This window comes from Euphorbia lathyris, chromosome 5 (genome assembly GCF_963576675.1).
Source record: "Euphorbia lathyris chromosome 5, ddEupLath1.1, whole genome shotgun sequence".
NCBI lineage: Eukaryota > Viridiplantae > Streptophyta > Magnoliopsida > Malpighiales > Euphorbiaceae > Euphorbia > Euphorbia lathyris.
Window position 1 is genome coordinate 57,178,083 of NC_088914.1, and position 24,341 is coordinate 57,202,423.

Below are 24,341 nucleotides of genomic sequence, written 5' to 3' on the forward strand. Positions count from 1 at the left end.
ATAAGTCTTTATATGGGCTAAAACAAGCACCTAAGCAATGGCTAGCAAAGTTTGATAACTTGATTATTTCAAATGGCTTTAAGGTGAATGAAAGTGATAAGTGTATCTACTATAAATATGAAAATGGTCTTTGCACCATTATTTGCTTATATGTTGATGACTTGCTTATTTTTGGATCTAATATTCATGTTGTGAATGCTGTTAAGTCAATGTTGTGTGAAAACTTTGACATGAAAGATCTAGGAGAAGCGAACGTCATTCTTGGCATAAAGATAACTAGGTCTGAAACTGGAATTTCTTTAGATCAATCTCACTACGTTGAGAAGATTCTAAAGAAATATAACTACTTTGATTGTAAACATGCATGTACACCTTATGACCCTAGTATACAACTTTTTAAGAACACTAGAGACAGTGTAAGACAATCAGAGTATGCTAGCATAATTGGCAGCCTTCGCTACGCCACTGATTGTACTAGACCCGACATCGCGTATGTCGTAGGATTGCTATGCAGATTTACTAGTAGACCTAGTGTGGAGCATTGGAATGCTATAGAAAGGGTCATGAGATACCTTAAAAGAACCATGAAACTTGGATTACATTATCAAAGGTTTCCAGCAGTCCTTGAAGGATTTAGTGATGCTGACTGGAATACCTTATCAGATGATTCCAAGGCTACCAGTGGCTATATTTTCAATATAGCTGGTGGTGCTGTTTCATGGAAGTCTAAGAAACAGACTATCTTAGCTCAATCAACCATGGAATCAGAACTGATTGCACTAGCTGTGGCTAGTGAAGAAGCAGGTTGGTTGAGAAGTCTGTTAGCTGAGATTCCCCTATGGGAAAAACCAATTCCAGCTGTATTGATCCACTGCGATAGTACCGCGGCTATTGCTAAGATTCAGAATCATTATTACAACGATAAGAAACGACAGATACGTCGTAAGCACAGCACTGTGAGAGAGCTACTCACTAAAGGAGCTGTTAGAGTGTATCACATATGCTCAGAAGAGAATCTAGCCGATCCTTTGATGAAAGGATTAGCTAGAGAGAAAGTCCATAATACGGCAAAGAGTATGGGACTTATGCCCCTACAGTGATGAGTTACACACAATGGTAACCCAACCTATAGACTGGAGATCCCAAGAAATAGGTTCAATGGGTAATAACAAGTTGTGTTGTAATATGAGTCAGATCATGCAATTTGAAGCATGAATATCCTGAAGCGATTTGAGGTTGAGATAATAGAAACTCTTAATGAAGTCTATACTCCATTTGGAGTGAAGTACATAGCTACAGGGGTACTTTTGATAGACTCACCTATATGAATGTGGAAGTGAGGCTGCTTCCTATGAGTTTAGGGCAAAACTCTAGAGCATTCATTAAACCGGGATAGACGTGCATGGCCATAAATGCACGGGCTACTAGAACTACACTCTGAAAAGGTTATGGCATGATATACATCAGAGATAGAGTTCAAGACTACGAGTCACTCTAGTAAAATCTGAACTATACTCACTATGCAAAGGTTCAAATCGAAAGATACCTCTGTTTATGTCTGACCTTATGTAACTGCTCAGTAAAACGATTTCAAAAATTCTAGTGGGGGATTGTTGGGCTTGGCCCAATTAGAATTTATAAAATTAGCCCACTCATATGCCTTTAAATTTTCTCAAGTGAAAAACATCCCACATTGCTTTCAAAGCACTTGGTGGAGATGTTTATAAGGAAGGTCCTCACATTCTTGGGGTGTGCCCCAAGGGGTACCCACTTTTGTGAAAGGGTGAGAACCTATCTCTTTGGTTGACCACACACACGCGCCGTCCGTCTGACCGAACCGGGCCGGGTTGGGTTGGGTGTGGTGTGAACAATATAATTTTTTATTGAAAAAAAATTATTAATAATAATATTTTTTTATTAAATTCGGTTTTTATTTTTTATTAAATTTAATTGCCTCTAATTCAGTCTTTCAGAATGTTATTCATAACGTCTCTCTTCTTCTGAACATGTCTTCTCCAAACCCAGTCTTCCTGATTTTCCTCCTTCACCTTCTCCATGAAATCAGAGCTCAACAGCTCTTTTTTCCTGTATAAATAGGTGAGACTGGCATACAGAAAATACAATTGAATTCATTCTTTCTTCTTTTCGATTACAAAAACTAAGCAAGTTACAGAGTGTATTACAGAAATGATTTTTGTACGGTGCAATACAAAATCGTAATTAAGAGGGCTGTTTTATCCTGAAGGCGACCAGAGTTTATACTATTTGCTAATTTCCGGCAGTTCCGCGAACGTCTTAAAGAAAGCGACATTGTCCGCGACTCTGCCCATTTAATTTTTGTTCGGTCTGTTCCTATTTTCTGAGTTTGTGCAACAACAATCTCCCCCAAATAAAAATTTCTCTCCCCTCTAATAATCCCATTATATATATCTATCATAACCCAGATCTCTTTTGTTGCTTTTTAAGTGTTTCTTTGATGCATTTTTGCTCAAATTGATATAAGGAACAGCTAACTTAATTTTTAGATATTTCTAGAACTCCTTCATACCATACTTATTTAGATATGAATAGACAGTGGCTCTACTTTTGATCTATGAAAATAATTAACAATTTGGTTAAAAACAGTAGTTAGTACTTAATTAATTAAGACTTGTTTAATGAATAAATTATGCATATGGTGATTTACTTTTATTAAACTGGTAAATCACCAGTTGGATCCAATTTCATTTTAGGAAGAAAAGATGTACGTGCATATAGATATAAGGCATTAACATTATGATTTTAAAATATAAATTATAAGTGATATTTTTGAACACGGACGTGACAATGAAGGTGCAACAACTAAAGATGGGAGAGGACCATGCATATGGGATACCTTCATTAAAAAATCCTCAGGTTTCATATGTTTTTAATCAAACCTAAACTGTTCAAACATTATGATTATTTAAAAAATGTATATAGTTTTTTAATAAAACTTGGATATGGTGCAGGTTCTGTAGCTGACCACAGTAATGCTAGTATTACCACTAACCAGTATCATAGATACAAGGTAAATATGTTGTTTTTATACGTCATAAATATATTTCTTAATTAATCTAATAACATACATATATATTTCACCAGGAAGATGTGCGTATACTGAAAGACATAGGTTTTGATATTTATAGATTTTCCATCTCTTGATCTAGAGTTTTACCTAGTAAGTTTACCATTATATATTTTTATTTATTAGCTCTTTTGGAAAAAAAAATAGTTACTTTTTCTAACTTTATTTCTCTTATATTTTGTATAATAATTTAGAAGGAGGGCGACGTGGAGGAGTAAATAAAAAAGGCATCAACCACTATAATAAACTCATTAATCACCTATTATCAAAAGGTTTAATAGCAATGTCCCTTTCCCTTATTAATATATTTTATTTACTTTGCAATTTTAAATAAGTAATACATTACTAATTTTAAAGCCTAATATTTTGGTTAGTTTTAGGAAGCAATTTCTATTTTCCATTTTGTGCATTAAAAAATCAAAATAGTTTCTTTTTCATTTCTTTTTGTAGTAATCATTATTATATATCGAATTAGTGAAAAATATATTTTTACTAAAGATTATTATATTTTAAAATTTTATTTAAATTCAATAATATAAATACATTATTGTGATAAGAATTATTATTTATAAAATTATTAAAAACTATAAATAGTAAAATATATGAAAACCAAAAGAACATAATATATATATACATACACACGTGGGAGTGACTAAGTAAAAAACAAGAAAAAGAATTAAAATATATGTGAATAGTGGTCGTATAAAGTATAAAATGTATTAGAGCATAAAATATGACAAAAAAAAGTCTTATTTTCTAAATTCTCGATTGAGTAATTTATACAACTAAACAAAAAGTCATGTCTTTCGATTTCGTTGAAAAAATTTCTTAGAAAATGGCCATCTTTTCCATAGCTAACAAACCTTAGATTGTGCTTTAATCTTTGGTATATTTTCACTTTATTTGACAAATTTTGACACTTAAATTTTATAAATATTTTGCATAAAATATTAAGATAAACAAGAACTCATGTTTAAAGACTTTTCCATAAATTGACCTTTATTTCTTCCAAATGTCATTTAGAAGGAAACAAATATATTAAATAATGAATACTTGTTTATTTTGAAGGTATCAAACCGATTGTAACTCTATTCCATTGGGATCTTCCACAAGTTATAGAAGATCAATATCAAGGTTTTCTAAACCCTAAAATTATGTAAGTACAAGTTTAAATATGTGTATGAGAAACGACTATTCATATTAGTCTACTTTAATTATTTGTGTGAGAACTCGTAATTCATATTGTCATATTATATGACAGTGATGATTTTCGTGATTATGCTGAGTTGTGCTTTAATACATTTGGCGATCGAGTAAAGCTTTGGGTCACTATAAATGAGCCAATGATGTATGCACAACAAGGTTATGCAAGTGCAACGTTTGCTCCAGGTAGATGTTCAAACCGTTCAAGATGCTCTACAGGTGATTCCAGTGTTGAACCATACATAGTAGCACACCATCTAGTCCTTGCTCATGTTGCCGCGGTCAAACTATATAAAGAAAAATATCAGGTGAAATCTATATTCATTCTGAATATTAATGTGTAAATAAAATAAATAATCATTTTTAAAATATAAATACTCGTAAAACTATAATTTTATAGCATAATTGATAATAATTTCCTTGTTTGCCAAAAAAAATCCTTAGAATGCAAGCATAAAGAGAAATCATAAAATAAATAATCCATTGTACGACACTCTACTAATAACATCTTAATTATTTAAGTTATGGAAACCTAACATGCTTAATAGACTCACAAACATAAAATGATAAAATATTTATTAATTTATTTAATTTCTTTCAATTAAAACTTTGTAGATTTCGCAAAAATGTCAAATTGGAATTTCACTAAATACTAACTGGATGGTGCCATACTCAAATTCACAAAAAGAACAACTAGCAACAGATCGAGGTTTTGCTTTTACATATGGTTGGTATGTATTTATTTATTTTTATTTATGTTTGAATTTATATAAATATGGATATGTATATCAAAATAAAATAAAATGGAACTGAATTTACTTTTTTGTTCTGTTGAAGGTTTATGGAGCCACTATATTCTGGATCTTACCCACTAGAAATAATTGTTAATGTGGGAAAAAGATTACCAAATTTTACTAAGGAGGAATCCAATACGATTAAAGGATCTTATGATTTCATCGGAATCAATTACTATACTACGAGATATATTGCTGATACTCCTTGTCGAACTCAAAATTTGAACTACATCACTGACGCTTGTATCGATATTAAAAGTATGTAAATCAACTTTTTTCTTCACTAAAATTACCTTATTATTTTCTAATCAAAGAAAATATTTACTTTAGGTGAACGAAATGGAATTCCAATTGGTCCTCATATAGAGGTATAATTTATAAATTAATATAAACCCTAAGTATCATAAAGTGACTTTTTTATTTATAAAGAGTAGCATGATAAATAAAAAAGTCACTTTATGATACTTAAGGTTTATATTAATTTATAAATTATACCTCTATATGAGGACCAATTGGAATTCCATTTCGTTCACATAAAGTAAGTAATTTCTTTGATTAGAAAATAATAAGGTAATTTTAGTGAAGAAAAAAGTTGATTTACATACTTTTAATATCGATACAAGCGTGTCAGTGATGTAGTTCAAATTTTGAGTTCGACAAGGAGTATCAGCAATATATCTCGCAGTATAGTAATTGATTCCGATGAAATCATACGATCCTTTAAACGTATTGGATTCCTCCTTTGTAAAATTTGGTAATCTTTTTCCCAGATTAACAATCATTTCTAGTGGGTAAGATCCAGAATATAGTGGCTCCATAAACCTTCAACAGAACAAAAAAGTAAATTCAGTTCCATTTTATTTTATTTTGATATACATATCCATATTTATATATATTCAAACATAAATAAAAATAAATACATACATACCAACCATATGTAAAAGCAAAACCTCGATCTGTTGCCAGTTGGTCTTTTTGTGAATTTGAGTATGGCACCATCCAGTTAGTATTTAGTGAAATTCCAATTTGACCTTTTTGCGAAATCTACAAAGTTTTAATTGAAAGAAATTAAATAAATTAATAAATATTTTATCATTTTATGTTTGTGAGTCTATTAAGCATGTTAGGTTTCCATAACTTAAATAATTAAGATGTTATTAGTAGAGTCTCGTACAATCGATTATAGTTTTACGAGTATTTATATTTTAAAAATGATTATTTATTTTATTTACACATTAATATTCAGAATGAATATAGATTTCACCTGATATTTTTCTTTATATAGTTTGACCGCGGCAGCATGAGCAAGGAGTAGATGGTGTGCTACTATGTATGGTTCAACACTAGAATCACCTGCAGAGCATCTTGAACGATTTGAACATCTACCTGGAGCAATTGTTGTGCATACATCATTGGCTCATTTATAGTGACCCAAAGCTTTACTCGATCGCCAAATGTATTAAAGCACAACTCAGCATAATCACGAAAATCATCACTGTCATATAATAGGACAATATGAATTACGAGTTCTCACACAAATAATTAAAGCAGATTAATATGAATAGTCGTTTCTCAAACACATATTTAAAATTGTACTTACATAATTTTAGGGTTTAGAAAACCTTGATATTGATCTTCTATAACTCGTGGAAGATCCCAATGGAATAGAGTTACAATCGGTTTGATACCTTCAAAATAAACAAATATTCATTATTTAATATATTTGTTTCCTTCTAAATGACATTTGGAAGAAATAAAGGTCAATTTATGTAAAAGTCTTTAAACATGAGTTCTTGTTTATCTTAATATTTTATGCAAAATATTTATAAAATTTAAGTGTCAAAATTTGTCAAATAAAGTGAAAATATATCAAAGATTAAAGCACAGACTAAGGTTTGTTAGTTATGGAAAAGATGGCCATTTTCTAAGAAATTTTTTCAAAGAAATCGAAAGACATGACTTTTTGTTTAGTTGTATAAATTACTCAATTGAGGATTTAGAAAATAAGATTTTTTTGTCATATTTTATGCTCTAATACATTTTATACTTTATACGACCACTATTCACATATATTTTAATTATTTTTCTTGTTTTTTACTTAGTCACTCCCACGTGTGTATGTATATATATTATGTTCTTTTGGTTTTCATATATTTTACTATTTATAGTTTTCAATAATTTTATAAATAATAATTCTTATCACAATAATGTATTTATATTATTGAATTTAAATAAAATTTTAAAATATAATAATCTTTAGTAAAAAAATATTTTGCACTTATTCGATATATAATAATGATTACTACAAAAAGAAATGAAAAAAAAACTATTTTGATTTTTTAATACACAAAATGGAAATAGAAATTGTTTCCTAGAACTAACCAAAATATTAGGCTTTAAAATTAGTAATGTATTACTTATTTAAAATTGCAAAGTAAATAAAATATATTAATAAGGGAAAGAGACATTGATATTAAACCTTTTGATAATATGTGATTAATGAGTTTATTATAGTGGTTGATGCCTTTTTTTATTTACTCCTCCACGTCGCCCTCCTTCTAAATTATTGTACAAAATATAAGAGAAATAAAGTTAGAAAAAGTAACTATTTTTTTTTTCAAAATAGCTAATAAATAAAAATATATAACGGTAAACTTACTAGGTAAAACTCTAGAGCAAGAGATGGAAAATCTATTAATATCAAAACCTATGTCTTTCAGTATACGCACATCTTTCTGGTGAAGTATATATATATGTTATTAGATTAATTAAGAAATATATTTATGACGTATAAAAACAATATATCTACCTTGTATCTATGATACTGGTCAGTGGTAATACTAGCATTACTGTGGTCAGCTACAGAACCTGCACCATATCCAAATTTTATATTAAAAAAATATATACATTTTTTAAATAATCATAAAGTTTGAGCAGTTTAGGTTTGATTAAAAACATATGAAACCTGAGGATTTTTTAATGAAGGTATCCCATATGCATGGTCCTCTCCCGTCTTTAGTTGTTGCACCTTCATACTATTCAATAAAAAAAATATTAAACTTATGTGGATTAATACATAATGACATCTTAATAAAATGAATATTTGGTTTTAAAAAAATGAATATTATAATTAGTTATATACCTGATAAGCAGATGATCCTATCCCAAAGTCAAAGGATGCAGGAAAACTTGCTCGATTAATTGAAATATTATTTTCATTCCCACAAGCTATAGTGGAAACTAGTAAATGGGTAATTATGTAAACAAGACATCCAATTTTCTTGTTGAATTCAATTTCAAAATCAAACATTTTGTTCGTGTAGAAGATGTTGAAGAATGTGTTTCTTTTTATAACAAGTGAAAATCTCAACTGATGTTTATTATTATTAATGTATATGCTTATATACACAATTAGTGGAAGTCTATCGTAAGTTGTAACAACTAACATTATAGACATGGTTTCAGTTTCTATGCAAAAAATTAATTACAATATTACAACAAAACTATTTTATAATAAGAAAAATAATAATGATGATACAATAAATTCTTCATTAAAAGCATTTCTTTTATAAATATAATGTGGATACATAAAATCCCTTATTAAATATTTCTCATTAATAACTAAATATTTAATTTGCCAAAACTTAAAAAAACTTTCCTCATTAATGTTCTCCAAATCACTACAAAGAAAAACACACACACATATACCAACAATTTTTTAGATGCATTTTTATAGATCGTCATTATTAAAAACATTAAATAATTTGTACATAATCTTATGCCCCTAACGCATATCTCTATCTATATATAAAAGTTCAGTTCAAAACATATTATGTGAACATATCATGTCAGCAATAGATGAGTTGTAAAAATTATAAAATCTATTATAGTGAAACACAAAGTTGATAACAAAATATTACACTAGATATAAAAATTACAGGTAAAAAAATAAAAAAATCTTAATTTTTTTAAGTAGATTAATGTTCATCCCCTCCATCGTCGGTTACAAAAATCATACAACCCTTCCCATATTTATCGGTTATAAAGAAACTTCAAATCATTTCATTCCATATTTGTCGGTTACAAAAAATTTAAAACCTTTTGATTCTCATATCTGTTATAAAGCTTAAAACCCTCTAATTAAAAGAAGATTAATGTTCATTATACCCATCATCGGTTACAAAAAGCTTAAAACCCCTTGATTCTCATAACTGTCGATTATAAAAAGTATAAAACCTTTTGACCCAATATATTGTTGAAGCTTGTAAAATGTATAAACTTAAAGAACAATTTTTATTGGGACTAAATCGTAAGAAATCCCGCTTCGACCCAAGAATTAAAGTTTCTCTGAATAATGTTTTACATTTTTTGGAATTTTTTTAGAATTTTCTGGACACTTGTTTTCTCGCCTGAAAACCCCCACCCGGATTCCGTTCCCCGGAATTTTGAAGCACGTTGGGAGGTGATGAAAAAGTATATGTCCATGGTCAAACTACCTTTGCAAGAAGGAAAGCCCGAAGGTTGTAGTCTTAAAGTTCAATGAATCCTTAGGGAGGAGAGTCCTTAAATAGGCTCATATCAACTAGAAACTTTAGCATAAAGCTTAACTAACTGGACACATGAACTAATGAGCATTCTGGACTCCAAAGATATGCTCCTTTTTCAAATAACACATCGAATCTTATGAAAAAGTAAAAATGGAATGGCTCTAAAGCCAATTAATTACTTAGACGTGGAAAGGTACTCAATCTCAGGTATATTTTCAGATCTCTATAAATAGCCCATTGACAAACGCCATAAGGTATGCATTCATTCTTCAAACACATACTGTTTTCAAATTTACTTCCTTAAAGTAGATCACTGAGTTGAGCGGCCCCTCCCTAACTGTTTGTTGATTGTTTTAGGTCTTTTCAAGTCCGATCGTGATCATCGTGTGGATTGAGAGATATCACTAATAGACTAATAGAGATAATATTATCATATTTTACTACAGTTCTAATTCATATGGTTATAAATTAAAATAAATGATGCTTTAAAGGCTTGGTCCATGAGATAATATTACTTAGTCACTCCCACATGTGTATGTATATATATATATATATTATGTTCTTTTGGTTTTCATATATTTTACTATTTATAGTTTTTAATAATTTTATAAATAATAATTCTTATCACAATAATGTATTTATATTGTTGAACTTAAAGAAAATTTTAAAATATAATAATCTTTAGTAAAAAAATGTTTTGCACTAATTCGATATATAATAATGATTACTATAAAAAGAAATGAAAAAGAAACTATTTTGATTTTTTAATACACAAACTGGAAATAGAAATTGTTTCCTAGAACTAACCAAAATATTAGGCTTTAAAATTAGTAATGTATTACTTATTTAAAATTGCAAAGTAAATAAAATATATTAATAAGGGAAATGGACATTGTTATTAAACCTTTTCATAATAGGTGATTAATGAGTTTATTATAGTGGTTGATGCCTTTTTTATTTACTCCTCCACGTCGCCCTCCTTCTAAATTATTGTACAAAATATAAGAGAAATAAAGTTAGAAAAAGTAACTATTTTTTTTTTCAAAAGAGCTAATAAATAAAAATATATAACGGTAAACTTACTAGGTAAAACTCTAGACCAAGAGATGGAAAATCTATAAATATCAAAACCTATGTTTTTCAGTATACGCACATCTTCCTGGTGAAATATACATGTATGTTATTAGATTAATTAAGAAATATATTTATGACGTATAAAAACAACATATCTACCTTGTATCTATGATACTGGTCAGTGGTAATACTAGCATTACTGTGGTCAGCTACAGAACCGGCACCATATCCAAATTTTATATTAAAAAAATATATACATTTTTTAAATAATCATAAAGTTTGAGCAGTTTAGGTTTGATTAAAAACATATGAAACCTGAGGATTTTTTAATGAAGGTATCCCATATGCATGGTCCTCTCTCGTCTTTAGTTGTTGCACCTTCATACTATTCAATAAAAAAATATTAAACTTATGTGGAGTAATACATAATGACATCTTAATAAAATGAATATTTGGTTTAAAAAAATGAATATTATAATTAGTTAAATACCTGATAAGCAGATGATCCTATCCCAAAGTCAAAGGATGTAGGAAAACTTGCTCGATTAATTGAAATATTATTTTCATTCCCACAAGCTATAGTGGAAACTAGTAAATGGGTAATTATGTAAACAAGACATTCAATTTTCTTGTTGAATTCAATTTCAAAATCAAACATTTTGTTCGTGTAGAAGATGTTGAAGAATGTGTTTCTTTTTATAACAAGTGAAAACCTCAACTGATTTTTATTATTGTTAATGTATATGTTTATATACACAATTAGTGGAAGTCTATCGTAAGTTGTAACAACTAACATTATAGACATGGTTTCAGTTTCTATGCAAAAAATTAATTACAATATTACAACAAAACTATTCTACAATAAGAAAAATAATAATGATGATACAATAAATTCTTCATTAAAAGCATTTCTTTTATAAATATAATGTGGATACATAAAACCCCTTATTAAATATTTCTCATTAATAACTAAATATTTAATTTGGCAAAAACTTAAAAAAACTTTCCTCATTAATGTTCTCCAAATCACTACAAAGAAAAACACACACACATATACCACCAATTTTTTAGATGCATTTTTATAGATCGTCATTATTAAAAACATTAAATAATTTGTACATAATCTTATGCCCCTAACGCATATCTCTATCTATATATAAAAGTTCAGTGCAAAACATATTATGTGAACATATCATGTCAGCAATAGATGAGTTGTAAAAATTATAAAATCTATTATAGTGAAACACACAGTTGATAACAAAATATCACACTATATATAAAATTACAGGTAAAAAAATAAAAAAATCTTAATTTTTTTTAAGTAGATTAATGTTCATCCCCTCCATCGTCGGTTACAAAAATCATACAACCCTTCCCATATTTATCGGTTATAAAGAAACTTCAAATCATTTCATTCTATATTTGTCGGTTACAAAAAATTTAAAACCTTTTGATTCTCATATCTGTTACAAAGCTTAAAACTCTCTAATTAAAAGAAGATTAATGTTCATTATACCCATCATCGGTTACAAAAAGCTTAAAACTCTTTGATTCTCACAACTGTCGGTTATAAAAAGTATAAAACCTTTTGACCCAATATATTGTTGAAGCCTGTAAAATGGATAAACTTAAAGAACAATTTTTATTGGGACTAAATCGTAAGAAATCCCGCTTCGACCCAAGAATTAAAGTTTCTCGGAATAATGTTTTACATTTTCTGAAATTTTTTTAGAATTTTCTGGGCACTTGTTTTCTCGCCAAAAAACGCCCACCGGGATTCCGTTCACCGGAATTTTGAAGCACGTTGGGAGGTGATGAAAAAGTATATGTCCATGGTCAAACAACCTTTGCAGGAAGGAAAGCCCGAAGGTTGTAGTCTTAAAGTTCAATGAATCCCTAGGGAGGAGAGTCCTTAAATAGGCTCATATCAACTAGAAACTTTAGCATAAAGCTTAACTAACTGGACACATGAACTAATGAGCATTCTGGACTCCAAAGATATGCTCCTTCTCCAAATAACACACCGAATCTTATGAAAAAGTAAAAATCGAATGGCTCTAAAGCCAATTAATTACTTAGACGTGGAAAGTTACTCAATCTCAGGTATATTTTCAGATCTCTATAAATAGCCCATTGACAAACGCCATAAGGTATGCATTCATTCCTCAAACACATACTGTTTTCAAATTTACTTCCTTAAAGTAGATCACTAAGTTGAGCGGCCCCTCCCTAACTGTTTGTTGATTGTTTTAGGTCTTTTCAAGTCTGATCATGATCATCGTGTGGATTGAGAGACATCACTAATAGACTAATAGAGATAATATTATCATATTTTACTACAGTTCTAATTCATATGGTTATAAATTAAAATAAATGATGCTTTAAAGGCTTGGTCCATGAGATGAATTCGTATTAGCAAAGAGTTTTCTAAATAGTAAAAAAAAATTGATTTTTGGACAAAACACGTGGCTGACACACTGGCCACACCATATATATTCTAGTTTGAATCTCCTAGACATATTTCCTTCTGAAGTACTTTTGCAATTCTTTTTAGAACATCCCCCATTCTCGTTTTCCATTAGTTGATCTTTCACATGTGTCATTACTATTTTCATTATAAGAAAGACAAAATCTCATGCTTTAGCTAAATTATTTTCTTCTTGAAACCACTCTTTAACCAATTTAGATAGGTAATAGTTTTGAAACATTGCTCATTGACATAACTAGCTTCACCATATGTACAAGAAGGTAAAGGCCATTTCTTCTCAAAAATTTTTCAATTGAGTGAAATATGAGGAAATAAAAGAAGGTTGATTGTCATTAGAAGAAGCTAAAATAAACTGAATGATGCAATTAGACATTATCCTTAGGAAAACCCATATTAACAGGAATACTTTATTATGCTTATTAATTTATGTTGTGTACATTGAACAAGTAAAAGAAGAGAGCCACGTAAGCTACTCTATACTAGTAACAGTAAGAAATTTTTTGAACCAAAATGATGATTGTTTTGGGTATCTTTTGAATCCATTTTTGAAGTCAACATGAACTATTCCAGATTTGGCTGTGTAGCCAGCTGTCCACTCAAAATTGTCTAAAAACGACCATGCTATGTACCCCTTTACGTTTACTCCAAGCCTGTTCAAGTCATCAATTCATTTTTTTATCAACAAAATCACCATTATTGTTTTTTTTTTGTAATTTATAATACTCACCTTATTGCTTCAAGAGTGCGACTTAGATGACTATGAAAATATTCTATTCTCACTTTATCATCTTCCAAAATAGAACTTGTGTTATCTTTATGCTCAGCAACTCCTAATACAAAACAAAATAAATGTAAGAATATGAAATAATTGTTTATTATTCTTATGTGTGCAGTTGTTTTTTACCATTCTCTGTAATATAGATTACAGGGTCATTGTACTTGTTTCTGATGTAAAGTAGATAATATTGAAGCCCTTCTGGATAGATATACATCCAAGTACCCTGTTCAATTAAATTAGATTTAGGAACTTTAATTACTCTGTACATAATTAAATGATAACAATATTTAAAATTCTAATAAAAATATTTCAAGAAATCAAGAGTAGCATGATAAATAAAAAAGTCACTTTATGATACTTAAGTTTTATATTAATTTATAAATTATACCTCTATATGAGGACCAATTGGAATTCCATTTCGTTCACCTAAAGTAAGTAATTTCTTTGATTAGAAAATAATAAGGTAATTTTAGTGAAGAAAAAAGTTGATTTACATACTTTTAATATCGATACAAGAGTCAGTGATGTAGTTCAAATTTTGAGTTCGACAAGGAGTATCAGCAATATATCTCGCAGTATAGTAATTGATTCCGATGAAATCATAAGATCCTTTAATCGTATTGGTTTCCTCCTTAGTAAAATTTGGTAATCTTTTTCCCACATTAACAATTATTTCTAGTGGGTAAGATCCAGAATATAGTGGCTCCATAAACCTTCAACAGAACAAAAAAGTAAATTCAGTTCCATTTTATTTTATTTTGATATACATATCCATATTTATATAAATTCAAACATAAATATAAATAAATAAATACATACCAACCATATGTAAAAGCAAAACCTCGATCTGTTGCTAGTTGGTCTTTTTGTGAATTTGAGTATGGCACCATCCAGTTAGTATTTAGTGAAATTTCAATTTGACCTTTTTGCGAAATCTACAAAGTTTTAATTGAAAAAAATTAAATAAATTAATAAATATTTTATCATTTTATTTTTGTGAGTCTATTAAGCATGTTAAGTTTCCATAACTTAACTAATTAAGATGTTATTAGTAGAGTCTCGTACAATGGATTATTTATTTTATGATTTCTCTTTATGCTTGCATTCTAAGGATTTTTTTTGGCAAACAAGGAAATTACACTACAAGAAAATGGAGTTTTGGGTACAAATAGTTAGAGACAATTGAATTATATTGTCCTCAAATTATATTGTTAAATTTGTAAGGAAGACAAATGATAATATAGTGCCCAATTCTTTGTAACGTGAGAATAGGAGACAAATATAAATTGAAGAGTGTTTATATAAAAATATATCTCCATTAATTGTCCCAAAATAATCAGCGGGAACAACTCCCCCCAAAAACAAAATCAAAGAAATTCAGTAAAATAAAAATTCTTCAAATTGAAAATCCCTCTTTCGTAGACACAAGTTCTCCACCGCTTCTCTCTCTCCCCCTCTCGGTGCGATCAAACTCGTCTCGCTCCCTCAATCCAAGCTCGCTCTCTCCCTGTTTCCCTTCCCCTGATCCTTCTATCTTCTTCCCTTCTTCTCTAGTCTACCGGTAGGCACACCTCTACTGGTATCTCTGGTGACTAACGATAGAAGCTGTGTGTGGAGCAACAGGTTTTTGAACAACAGGTTTTTGTTTTTTAATTTTATGAATTGATTTTTTTAGGGTTTTGAACAATTTTAGGTCAATCACATGTTAGGGTTTTTGTTTTAATTTGAAGAATGGATTTCCTGATGTTATTAGCAAAGATTTGACAGAATCACAGAACCAGCCTTATAAAAACGTTAATTTTTTTTTTTTCCAATAAGCAGAATACTGAAGTTGCCATTACTGAACATTTAGTGGTTTTGAATTATATTTGGAGGTTGGAAAAGGAGATGACAACTAAGGCCTTGTTTGAGTGTGCAAACTTGTTGAATTTTCAGAATTCTAGATGGTATGGTTAATTTCTTAGTTTCTTCTTTTTTACACAGCTGTATGCTTAAAACTATACATTCCTATATATATATATATATATATATATATATATATATATATATATATATATATATATATATATTGATTCTTTCTTTGTACTACCTACCTCTTCATAAGATGTAGAGGATCTAGATTAGAATTTTTGAAGGAGCTCATGAGATCCTCCTCCTATAAATGTAAAATAAACTTTATACTTGGCAGATTCATTGGGGACATTCTAATATTTTCTTACATTCATTCCTCCTTCTTAAGCATATATGAATTTGATATTTGCCAATTATGAACCTATAGTCCTACCGCCGGTCAAATTGTGGCTATTCCTTTGCACAAAATTTAATTCAGTATAGTTTAAATAATTTTGCTAATAGCCATTTCCCCTGTTCCAGTCCAAATTCCGGCATGGCTCTAATAAAATAACTTTAGTGCTATTCGTCCTCGTGTCTTGTCTTCGACCTGCTAGTATGTGTAGCCCTTTGACAGTTCGAGCTATTCCTCCCAACTGCTCCTTCTTCACTCGACGTGCTCCTCTTTCACTGGCACTTCGAGATAGTAGCTTGATGCAGTCAAGGAGAAATTGTACCATGGTAGATTGAACACATTGTCTTTTGCTACTATGAAGGATCCGTGTAACCTTGAGATTATGTCTATTTAGGTGCTTGAACAAACTTTTTATTTTTGGTTGTTGAAAATGAGATAGAGCGTATTTAATTTGAGGGCAGTCTTTCTACCCGAATCTTAGTTTGCTAGCGTGTGGATATTTTTATTGTGTCCATGTGATGGTATGCAATAATTGCAACATGTGATGGTATGCAATAATTGCAACTATATGCTTCAATTTATATTTGGATGCTACTAATTTTTTTGGAACATAATTATTTCTTTAGTTAATTTCATCATTCCTAAATCAGAAGCTCTGTATCTCATCTTTTATTGTTGTATTAGTAAGGTAACATATTTGTTTCACTATTTTTATATTTGTCTCCCTCTAATGGATCTATTTTAGTGTCCTTTTAGCATATTGATTGCTAAAAGTATTTGTAATATATTATTATTACTATATTATTTGTTAAAGATTCACTATAAGAACACATTGAATCTGAAATGGAAAATGTCCTTGAGATGGAATATTTTTAACCTAGATGATTCTTTCTATAGTCTCTGTTTCAAATTGATTCTAATGGTTTAGTTATTATTGCCCAAACTCTGCTTATATGCTAGGTAACAGCTGAAATTTTGGTTTGTGTTTATCTAATTGTCTTTAAGTCAGTTATCAAATGATAGTGAGACATGTTTGAACCACTAGCTATGTGATTCTACTAAATATTACAATATGAATTTCTTATATTCTTTTGTATGGGAATTTAATTTGGAAAGCTAAGGTCTTGGATGCTCTCACCCCAACTAAGGTTTTATAAACTAGTAAATCTAATAAAATTGTTATCAATTGAAAATGTTAATAGATCACTAGAACACCATGTTTTATTCAACTAAATGGAAATGAAATAAACATATAAAGCTAAAGAAAGAAGCAAAATATTTTGGTGATATTGATATAGTTCCATACATAGATAATTATGCCCTTATTGTGTTGAAGATAGTTGCTATCTGTGAATATAGGGTGAGTGATTGGGCTATGTGGGTCATTGTTGGTTCATCTTGTTTCTTGTTTGTTAAATATTCAGACTTGTTCTTTGCACAACTGTATTTCTAGCATCTGGCTAACTAGAGTTGTATATATTGCCCTTCTTTTGTTTTACTAGTTTCACGATGTTGCTTCGAAGTATTTTATGAAGTGCGACTGCAAGTAACACTTTCAGGAATCCCGCGGAGATAGGAACAACGATTTGGGTATTTTTCATTCTTCTAAAAGTTCATTTAGTTTATTCCTTTTGTTGTATGTTGAGTTACTCAGGACTATTTGTTAACCTTCTTTCATGGCCAACATTTGATTAATATCCTAATTGGTGTTTGATTTTTATATTCAATTAGAGGTCTCTATCCAAATTATTTATGCACAGATAAGGATGAATATGAGTATAGAGATTGGAAATTTCACATGCTATTTGAGTGTTTATTTCTGATACTATGGCTATTATGTTAAGGTTAACTAGTTATAAGAGTTCCAATAGCAAAAACTGAACCAAAAGGTGTACAATTTTATTGTTATTTTATGGCCATTGGATGATTCTCTTTCTAGTCTGCATGAATCCGAGCTAGCCCCTCATGTCAGTTTTCCTTTTCTTGTTTGGATTCCTATCTATATATATATATATGCTAATTAATGCTTTCGTGTTTGCTGCTTTCCATAGGTTACTTAGTTCAGTTTCCTTCTTTTCATTTATAGACTAGTATGTGATGCATTTTATGGTCTTAAAATGTCATTGAATTCGTTGTGGTGATGTTTGGTTTTAATTGATACATTTTGATGTTGATACGTGCTAGTTTTATTTACTAATTTGAAGTCGTGGACTAATTTCATGAGTAATCATGTTTGTGATGGTTGTTATAGAACTTCCATAGTCTATTGGATTTGATGATTTTGGATAAACATCTGATACTAGAAAAATGCATCAATCAGTATCAAGTGGACCTCCTGCATTGCCAGGGAAGCCTATTTGAAAGCAGCTTCAAATATGCTATTGTTGACAGGAAAACATTATCCATCAGATTGATGTATTGAATCCACAAGTATGCTATTGTGCTCCTTCATCTTTGGAATCTTATAGGCCAATTTGTGTATTGCACTCCACTTAAAATGTTGATACATGTCGCTTTAATATACTAATTTGAAAGTGTTTTGTGATTATTCTTATAGAGCTCCAGAGTCTATTGGACTTGATGAACATATTGTGATTTACAGTTAGAATGGGAAAATTTGATGTCAATTTAGAACACTAATAATAACTACTGGAATTGAAATGTGGAATTACAAAGATAATATAAATGGATTTAATTTTGTTCAAAACTGCTTGCAGGCCATTTCAGGGATTGAAGTAATTGTAAAATCAACGAAAATTGGCGGCATTCGTAGATTTATCATCCCAACATCACAAGGTGCTTTTGCTCGGCTCTACGGCATCGTTGAGGCTGCCCTTGATGCTACTATTGAAGTAATTATCCCCTCTTCCTCTTCCTTTTCTTTTTTTTCTTGGTTGTTGCTGCAAGATTTCAGTGGACTACAAAAGTACTAGTTCTCAATTCTGAAATTGGAAATTATTGTAGAAGTCGGAGTTGGCAGTAGCGGAGAAAAATGAGAAGAAAATCGGTATTGCTATAAAGGCTAAGATACGAACAATAAAGGCTCGATTGCTGGAGGAAATTCCCAAATTATAGAGACTTGCCTTCAAAAAGGTCTGCCATATAGCTTTCTTTTCTTTTTCCCCCTAGTTTTCTGACATTTTCTGTTTGGATGTGGTCCTAAATTTGATTGCTCCCGGCAAGTTTTTAAATCCCCGGAGAAGAAGAAAACGAAGCAGCTAATTAGTTTAAATTTCTCTATTCTAGGTCAAAGGGCTTTCAAGAGAATAACAAGGCTCGTAGCGATTTAGTTTCTGCATTAAAAGACAGGATTGAAGCAATACCAGATGAAAGTACGGGCCAGTTAAACAAACTAGTGATTGGGCACCTTTCACTTCTCATGCTGGAATCAAATTTGACTCCACTTATGGTAATTTATCAACCTGTCTTGAAGTTGACTGTTGAAGTATACCCTCATGAATATGATACTCATGATGATTCTCCAATTGTTTTATTAATGAATATTTCCAGCTATCTGAAGAGTTGGACTGATTTAGGCAGGAGTATAAGACACGTAGAGTGAAACAGGCAAGCTTGTGCATTTATTTATCTTAGAACTATGCTTTAGACTATGTTTTACTGTCATATGTTAAAATACAACAATCTGCCATAGTTTAGTTGGAGCATATCAGTGAAATTAGTGTGAACTTCTTTTCTTGGTGGCGACATAACATTAGTTGTTCATCAATATAATATATATCTGACTTCATGCAGGATCAAGGCTTAGATGTCATAGCAGAAGGGTTAGACACTCTGAAAAACATGGCTCATGACGTGAATGAGGTTTGACAGTGTAGCTTGATGTTTGGAGTTCTAACAATTATTAAATGTTCTAGTTCTTTTTTGTTAGCTGGTTGCTAATTTGTCTTCAGGAAATGGACAGACGAGCCATTGGTGGATGAAATGGATGACAAGGTAATTCACTATTTCTTCCTTGTTTTTCTTAATGATTACACTGCTGGTATAGTAGTATCCATTGTGAATCTTTAGTAGCCTGTAATTGACATTGGTTATTCAAGCATGCATCTTGTTAAATATTGTAAATATATTGATGAATGAGTAGAATTCTATATAGCAAGATGTAGGATTATTATATTTCAATACCGAAATTTCATCTATTAGGATCAATTGAGTTTTGATTTTAGATGCTAATCATAGGCACTTACATTGTCAACTTTATGCAGTTGTATAATACTTTGACATCAAGCTCTTATGTCACTTATCTAGGAAGATATCTAATGAAAATGTTCTTAGCAGCTGTGAGATTTGGAAGTAGCTCTCTTCAATCCAAATATTCATATATCTTTTAGCTTTTTTTTTTTTGGTGTCAAAACGCCTAATAATAATTTTTAGGATAAATGTTGTCCCTTTTCCATAGGGATGACATTTGTCTCTTAATGAAGAGACAAAATTTGTCTCCTTTACATGGGGACGACAGTCGCCCCTTCTTTTGGGGACAAAAAAATTGTCCTCTAAAAGTAGGGACAAAAACCGTCTCCTATACACGGGACGGAAATCGTCCCTAAAAATAAGGACGATAATCGTCTCTTAGAATGTGGACGATAATTGTCCCAAAAAATGGAGACGACAATCGTCTCTAAAAAAATGGGGACGAGTCATCATTTTTTTCTCCTATAGAATAGGGTACGCTCGCATAGGGGATGGAACAAAGGGACGAAAAAAATTGTCTCCAAAAGAATAGGGGACCTTTTTTCTGATTTTTGGGGACAATTTTAACAGTCCCCAATAGTCAATTTTTTTGTAGTGTTATTATCAATTATGCTATAAAATTATAGTTTTACGAGTATTTATATTTTAAAAATGATTATTTATTTTATTTACACATTAATATTCAGAATGAATATAGATTTCACCTGATATTTTTCTTTATATAGTTTGACCGCCGCCGCATGAGCAAGGAGTAGATCGTGTGCTACTATGTATGGTTCAACACTAGAATCACCTGTAGAGCATCTTGAACGATTTGAACATCTACCTGGAGCAAACGTTGCACTTGCATAACCTTGTTGTGCATACATCATTGGCTCATTTATAGTGACCCAAAGCTTTACTCGATCGCCAAATGTATTAAAGCACAACTCAACATAATCACGAAAATCATCACTGTCATATAATAGGACAATATGAATTACGAGTTCTCACACAAATAATTAAAGCAGATTAATATGAATAGTCGTTTCTCATACACATATTTAAAATTGTACTTACATAATTTTAGGGTTTAGAAAACCTTGATATTGATCTTCTATAACTTGTGGAAGATCCCAATGGAATAGAGTTACAATCGGTTTGATACCTTCAAAATAAACAAGTATTCATTATTTAATATATTTGTTTCCTTCTAAATGACATTTGGAAGAAATAAAGGTCAATTTATGGAAATGTCTTTAAACATGAGTTCTTGTTTATCTTAATATTTTATGCAAAATATTTATAAAATTTAAGTGTCAAAATTTGTCAAATAAAGTGAAAATATATCAAAGATTAAAGCACAATCTAAGGTTTGTTAACTATGGAAAAGATGGCCATTTTCTAAGAAATTTTTTCAACGAAATCGAAAGACATGACTTTTTGTTTAGTTGTATAAATTACTCAATTGAGGATTTAGAAAATAAGACTTTTTTTGTCATATTTTATGCTCTAATACATTTTATACTTTATACGACCACTATTCTCATATATTTTAATTATTTTTCTTGCTTTTAACTTAGTTACTCCCACGTGTGTATGTATATATATATATTATGTTCTTTTGGTTTTCATATATTTTACTATTTATAGTTTTTAATAATTTTATAAATAATAATTCTTATCACAATAATGTATTTATATTGTTGAATTTAAAGAAAATTTTAAAATATAATAATCTTTAGTAAAAAAATATTTTGCACTAATTCGATATATAATAATGATTACTACAAAAAGAAATGAAAAAGAAACTATTTTGATTTTTTAATACACAAACTGGAAATAGAAATTGTTTCCTAGAACTAACCAAAATATTAGGCTTTAAAATTAGTAATGTATTACTTATTTAAAATTGCAAAGTAAATAAAATATATTAATAAGGGAAAGAGACATTGCTATTAAACCTTTTGATAATATGTGATTAATGAGTTTATTATAGTGGTTGATGCCTTTTTTATTTACTCCTCCACGTCGCCCTCCTTCTAAATTATTGTACAAAATATAAGAGAAATAAAGTTAGAAAAAGTAACTATTTTTTTTTTCAAAAGAGCTAATAAATAAAAATATATAACGGTAAACTTACTAGGTAAAACTCTAGACCAAGAGATGGAAAATCTATAAATATCAAAACCTATGTCTTTCAGTATACGCACATCTTCCTGGTGAAATATACATGTATGTTATTAGATTAATTAAAAAATATATTTATGACGTATAAAAACAACATATCTACCTTGTATCTATGATACTGGTCAGTGGTAATACTAGCATTACTGTGGTCAGCTACAGAACCTGCACCATATCCAAATTTTATATTAAAAAAATATATACATTTTTTAAATAATCATAAAGTTTGATTAAAAACATATGAAACCTGAGGATTTTTTAATGAAGGTATCCCATATGCATGGTCCTCTCCCGTCTTTAGTTGTTGCACCTTCATACTATTCAATAAAAAAAATATTAAACTTATGTGGAGTAATACATAATGACATCTTAATAAAATGAATATTTGGTTTAAAAAAACTTTTGATTCTCATATCTGTTACAAAGCTTAAAACCCTCTAATTAAAAGAAGATTAATGTTCATTATACCCATCATCGGTTACAAAAAGCTTAAAACTCTTTGATTCTCATAACTGTCGGTTATAAAAAGTATAAAACCTTTTGACCCAATATATTGTTGAAGCCTGTAAAATGGATAAACTTAAAGAACAATTTTTATTGGGACTAAATCGTAAGAAATCCCTCTTCGACCCAAGAATTAAAGTTTCTCGGAATAATGTTTTACATTTTCTGGATTTTTTTTAGAATTTTCTGGGCACTTGTTTTCTCGCCAGAAAACGCCTACTGGGATTCCGTTCACCGGAATTTTGAAGCACGTTGGGAGGTGATGAAAAAGTATATGTCCATGGTCAAACAACCTTTGCAGGAAGGAAAGCCCGAAGGTTGTAGTCTTAAAGTTCAATGAATCCCTAGGGAGGAGAGTCCTTAAATAGGCTCATATCAACTAGAAACTTTAGCATAAAGCTTAACTAACTGGACACATGAACTAATGAGCATTCTGGGCTCCAAAGATATGCTCCTTTTCCAAATAACACACCGAATCTTATGAAAAAGTAAAAATCGAATGGCTCTAAAGCCAATTAATTACTTAGACGTGGAAAGTTACTCAATCTCAAGTATATTTTCAGATCTCTATAAATAGCCCATTGACAAACGCCACAAGGTATGCATTCATTCTTCAAACTCATACTGTTTTCAAATTTACTTCCTTAAAGTAGATCACTGAGTTGAGCGGCCCCTCCCTAACTGTTTGTTGATTGTTTTAGGTCTTTTCAAGTCTGATCATGATCATCGTGTGGATTGAGAGACATCACTAATAGACTAATAGAGATAATATTATCATATTTTACTACAGTTCTAATTCATATGGTTATAAATTAAAATAAATGATGCTTTAAAGGCTTGGTCCATGAGATGAATTCGTATTAGTAAAGAGTTTTCTAAATAGTAAAAAAAAATTGATTTTTGGACAAAACACGTGGCTGACACACCGGCCACACCATATATATTCTAGTTTGAATCTCCTAGACATATTTCCTTCTGAAGTACTTTTGCAATTCTTTTTAGAACATCCCCCATTCTCGTTTTGCATTAGTTGATCTTTCACATATGTCATTACTATTTTCATTATAAGAAAGACAAAATCTCATGCTTTAGCTAAATTATTTTCTTCTTGAAACCACTCTTTAACCAATTTAGATAGGTAATAGTTTTGAAACATTGCTCATTGACATAACTAGCTTCACCATATGTACAAGAAGGTAAAGGTCATTTCTTCTCAAAATTTGTTCA

At 30.1% G+C, this 24,341-nt stretch overlaps 1 protein-coding gene and 1 pseudogene across 1 annotated transcript; one reads left to right on the plus strand and one right to left on the minus strand.

Annotated features, from left to right (window-relative positions):
- Positions 1–1,961: 1,961 nt before the first annotated feature.
- LOC136229820 (cyanogenic beta-glucosidase-like) lies at positions 1,962–24,128 on the minus strand. The gene is made up of 16 exons (XM_066018705.1): positions 24,099–24,128; positions 22,858–22,927; positions 22,717–22,775; positions 22,567–22,642; positions 22,388–22,465; positions 21,504–21,591; positions 21,149–21,398; positions 14,810–14,925; positions 14,489–14,703; positions 14,379–14,416; positions 14,117–14,213; positions 13,940–14,042; positions 6,457–6,598; positions 6,032–6,147; positions 5,818–5,925; positions 1,962–2,085 (listed from the first exon to the last, which is right to left on the minus strand). The coding sequence occupies exons 1-16, from the start codon at positions 24,126–24,128 to the stop codon at positions 1,962–1,964; spliced, it is 1,710 nt and encodes a 569-aa protein (XP_065874777.1).
- On the plus strand, positions 16,439–20,532 carry LOC136229033 (syntaxin-71-like; annotated as a pseudogene).
- Positions 24,129–24,341: the final 213 nt, after the last annotated feature.

Bases quoted from the DNA above. Each gene is read 5' to 3' on its own strand.
- LOC136229820 (XM_066018705.1), bottom strand. From the start codon at position 24,128: ATGGGGGATGTTCTAAAAAGAATTGCAAAA. The intron at 22,928-24,098 runs GTACTTCAGAAG...TTTATTGAATAG, and splicing joins TTCTAAAAAGAATTGCAAAA to TATGAAGGTGCAACAACTAA. The intron at 14,704-14,809 runs GTATGTATTTAT...GTTCTGTTGAAG, and splicing joins TTTGCTTTTACATATGGTTG to GTTTATGGAGCCACTATATT.